At 31.6% G+C, this 4,716-nt stretch overlaps 1 protein-coding gene across 1 annotated transcript; it reads left to right on the plus strand.

Annotated features, from left to right (window-relative positions):
• Positions 1-2,588: 2,588 nt before the first annotated feature.
• LOC142630985 (thaumatin-like protein 1) lies at positions 2,589-3,737 on the plus strand. The gene is made up of 2 exons (XM_075805039.1): positions 2,589-2,700; positions 2,985-3,737. Exons 1-2 carry the CDS (start codon positions 2,649-2,651, stop codon positions 3,659-3,661), a joined length of 729 nt encoding a protein of 242 aa, XP_075661154.1. The 5' UTR covers positions 2,589-2,648; the 3' UTR covers positions 3,662-3,737.
• Positions 3,738-4,716: the final 979 nt, after the last annotated feature.

Genomic DNA, 4,716 nt, shown 5'->3' on the forward strand with positions numbered 1-4,716 from the left:
ATTTAGTTATGTGGTCTTTTTTTTGAAACTCGGCTTTCATTCTTAAATTAGAAATTGATTTCACCAAAGTCGAGTTTTATACAATTCAATGATATGCATGTGGCAAACATGAAACTCAATTTTCAAAAACCAAATATTCAAAATAAAAAAGGCCTTGCAACATTTATTGGACAATATATTATTTTGTTTAACATAAAAGAAAGATTAAATCTATTTAGTTTATTACGGTTGTTCTTGAGAAGGGAGTACAACTCCATGGAAGATAATTGAAATTCTAATGTTTATTTTTCATTTAATTGCATATTTCATATTGAGGTTAAGGATTTTTTAGATTTGAATCTTATTGTGCAATTAAAGAAGAAGAAACAAAGAATTGATTAAACTTTTTACAAATATATGTCGAAGTTACGTTTGCAAAATATTCAAATACATCATTGAAAAATAAATAAATTTGCTAATTATTGTGCTCATTTAAGGTTCATTCCCAAAAGGTTACAATATTTGTTGAATGGTACAAGATTTTACAAATTGCATTAATTGAAACCCACAATTTTATGTTTTAATTTATTATATGTGTTCAATTTTATTTTAGATTTCATCTTGCAAAATTGCTTCAATTTGTAAATTATTAATGTTACCTCATGTTCTAATTATACTATGCAATTATACAAAATAAGTTTTCCTATTAAATTATAATAATATGATGATTATAGTAAATTAAACAAAGATTAAATCATATCTTGTACCTAATAGCTTTCTCATGCATTGCACGGGTTAACGACTTGTAATACAATATTTCTGATAAAATTTGTGTAAAGAAAACAAAAACACTAAGTTGTCTAAAGAGTAAAGACTAATAGTTACATATTTATGAATAAAAAGAATTGATGCAACACACAAGTCAATCACTAGTATAATAAAAAAGTTGTTAATTTTTATCAAAACTCGTCGTATGATGAGTTATGATGAAAATTGTGTAAATAATTGTGATACTACCATTGTTTTCAAGTTTAAACCGGCAATGTAGTCAACAAAATGGCCATTAACATGGCCACGTCACGTGTTGGTTGAAATGGCATGGCATGTGGAGTGTCTAAATTAATGGCCCGTTTGGTTAGAGATTTCTAGTAATGTTGTTTAAGTGTTATGAAAATATATATGGATTAAAAAGTGTTATAGAAATATATGTAAGAGTATTTAAATACTAAAAACTGTTATTTAAATACCTCTATCAATCGGGCCCTAAGCCTCTCCAATTTAGCACCAATGCCCATCTATATTGGCAACAGAATCTCAAGACCCACAAAAATTAGCAACAATCGGTGAAGATTTATACTGTTGATTCATGACTGAAGATTTATAAGCTCGAAATGTGGATTATAAAAATAAGTAATAACAAAAAAGAGTATAAAGAGAATGATCAATTGAAATTGAACAAAATCAATAACAACTTGAACTTCACACCAAAAGTTTGTTTTCTTTTTAGGATGGGACACAAAAACCAGCACTTCAGTACCCAAATCATCCAATGTCTAAAGTCAAAATAACACTTCAATCCAAACACACAAGGTTATAAAAAGTGTATTATGAATTTATAAACAAGAGTAATTTAGTAAATTGAACTTAAATATAATTTCATTTAAAGTTCTATTTATGTGCTGTCACCAAAAGATAAATAGTAATAGTTATTCCATTACAACTTCTTGTATTTCTTGTAATACTAATTTCTAATGCACTATTTGTAACCATCATTACATTATACTAAATGTGTCATTAGCGTTTTTAATAAAAATATTTAATATTCAAATCTCCCTCTCTCAGCCAAGAGCCTTGTAGTTTAATTAGCACATTTTGATACAAAAAGTGTTTTAGAGTCTATGTAGAAAAGTTCAAGTTGTGGAGTTAGCAACATATTGTAACTATAAAAAAAAAAAAAAAAAAACTCTCAGTCATTGTAATTGTTGAATTATATATATATATATATATATATATATATAAAAGCTATTATTGACCATATCAAAGGAGACATTATATTTCTTATGGCCTTAGTGTAAGGGGTCAAATTGCCAAAATTGACAAATTCTTGACTATTTAATGTACGTAGGTACTTAATACTAGGTAAAGGAAAACTTAACTAGAGAAGAGGGAAATGCTACGATATATCTTGGCATGGGTCTTCTCAAAAAAAATTCTTGGCATGGGAAATGCTACTCATATCCATATATGATTGGAAATTAGGCCAAGTAAATGCGTGTATATAAATTTAGTGTCTCCTCGAGATCCAAAAAAGGTACACTTATCGCTTCAAATCCCATCCCATGGCCAAGCTGGATTGGCATAAATTATGAATAATAGTGGCGAGTCCTCGATCATCCATTTTGACTGGCTATTAATTAGAATATATATGGAGAGTAATTATGAAGATGGTAAAATTGCAAAATTAATCTCTTATCCACGCCCGAATTTACCAGCTTAATTACCGATTCAGCCAAAATCAAATGAGGAGTTTTTGGAAACAAATGAGAAGAAATCTAAACAAGATTTGCTATTATCTTTTTTGTCCTGCGATCAGGGCCTATATAATTATAGTTCCCTCATTTTAAATCTTGCATTGGCAAAACACAAAAAATATTATAAAATCAGATCAAATGGAAATCCAAGCACTTCTAGGCCTTAGCTTGGCATTCCTCTTCTTTTCTGGTCAAAATTCTCATTTCCTTTCTCTCTTTCTCCTTGAGTTTTCTTTTTTCTATTTATTTATGCTCATTCACTTTTTCTTTGTGAAATTTTTTTGTATTCCTTTTTGTAATTAACTACTGTATAAGTAAATTATAACAATATTTAAAAAAATATATATATATGCTTAACAATGTGTTTGTAAGTTTTTGGACACCCTCTCCTTGTAAGCCATTTTTCAAAAGTATGTTCTATTAACGAGTGTGTAACAATAAAGATTATTTAATGCTCTTTACTTATATGTGTAGGGGCTCACTCAGTGACATTCACATTAACAAACAAGTGCTCCTACACAGTATGGCCAGGAACCCTAACTGGTGGTGGAGGGGCACAATTATCATCAACCGGTTTTGAGCTAGACAGCGGAGCTTCAACGACCCTTGATGTTCCCGCTACATGGTCAGGCCGAATATTTGCTCGAACTCAATGCTCCACTGACAGTACCGGCAAGTTCTCTTGTTTAACAGCCGACTGTGCCTCTGGCCAGGTTGCATGCAATGGCGCAGGTGCCATCCCACCAGCATCACTCGCAGAATTCACTTTATCCGGCTCTGGTGGAAATGATTTCTATGATGTTAGCCTCGTAGATGGGTTCAACTTGCCTTTATCAATAACGCCACAAGGCGCAGCCAGTTGCCAAAGCACGAGCTGCCCGGGGAACGTAAACAGCGTATGCCCGTCAGAGCTAGCCGTGACAGGACCTAATGGCAGCGTGATTGCTTGCAAGAGTGCATGTTTGGCTTTGAATCAGCCACAATACTGTTGCACTGGCGCTTTTGGGACCCCGGCTACATGTCCACCTACCAACTATTCCACGATTTTCAAGAACCAGTGCCCTCAGGCTTATAGTTATGCCTATGATGATAAAACTAGCACATTTACGTGCCCTACTGGAGCTAATTATCTTATCACATTCTGTCCTTAAGCTGGAAGCAAACGAATAATTCCTTGTACACTAATTGACAAGAAATAAAATCATTATCTTTTTTCTTTTCTTTTTTTTTTTTCTTTTTTTTATAATAAAATGAGTAATGCTATGGATACAACCTGAGATGATCACAGTATTAGCTAATAAGGGATTGTTTGAACATGTTGAAGTACTTCACTCATCTTTGAAAGCAGGACATGGTTTAAATCCTGAAATTAAAGGTTTTAACATTCTTCAAAATTTTGATTAGCTTCAACTGTACTGATTTGCAATGGAATGTTTCTACCTGATGAAAGAAGTTGGATGTGAATTGAACCAGACAAGTCATCCTTTAAAATAATAACTGGCTTAGAATCAAATTGAGAAACAAAATTTTCAGCTAAGGTAAGGCAAGACGCTCAAATGTATTATGGTGAATATCTCAAGGTTGTTGAGGAGGAAGAGATTGTGGTGAGCAATAATTGACTTTGTAGGATAAAGTGTACGGTTATGTCCTGGAAAGAGGATGTGCTAAGATCACACTTTTTTACATGAAGGAAAAGTATTACCTACATCTATGGCAAAACCAACTTTTGTTAAATTACCATTTTTTCAAATGTTTAAATTATTAAGAAATTATGAATTTTAGTTATTTAACTATAATTTTAACACTCTCTCTAAGCTCAAACTCTTTTTTAATTAGTGGGACCTAATACGTGGGATTTTTAATATTTTAAATGCGAGTTAGAGTGAAAACAGAATTAAATTACCAATTTTCTAAAAAGTTTAAGCTATCGAAAAATTGTGAATTTAATCACTTAAACATAATTTTAACTGTTTTCATCTGTAAAACCTTTTGGAGAGGCATTGAAGTTTCACAAAAAGGATAGGCCAGATTGGCACTAATCACTCTTTATTTTTGACTAAGAGAATCAATCACTTAATACATGCTTAACAACTATATGCTAGAATAAGGAGAAGTTGTTATCTTACTTCCATTGAAACAATACAAACTATGAGTTATTTACTTAATATCCGTTTTGATAATGGTTCTTGCTATTTACATGTGCCAT

This window comes from Castanea sativa, chromosome 4 (genome assembly GCF_040712315.1).
Source record: "Castanea sativa cultivar Marrone di Chiusa Pesio chromosome 4, ASM4071231v1".
Classification (NCBI taxonomy): Eukaryota; Viridiplantae; Streptophyta; class Magnoliopsida; order Fagales; family Fagaceae; genus Castanea; species Castanea sativa.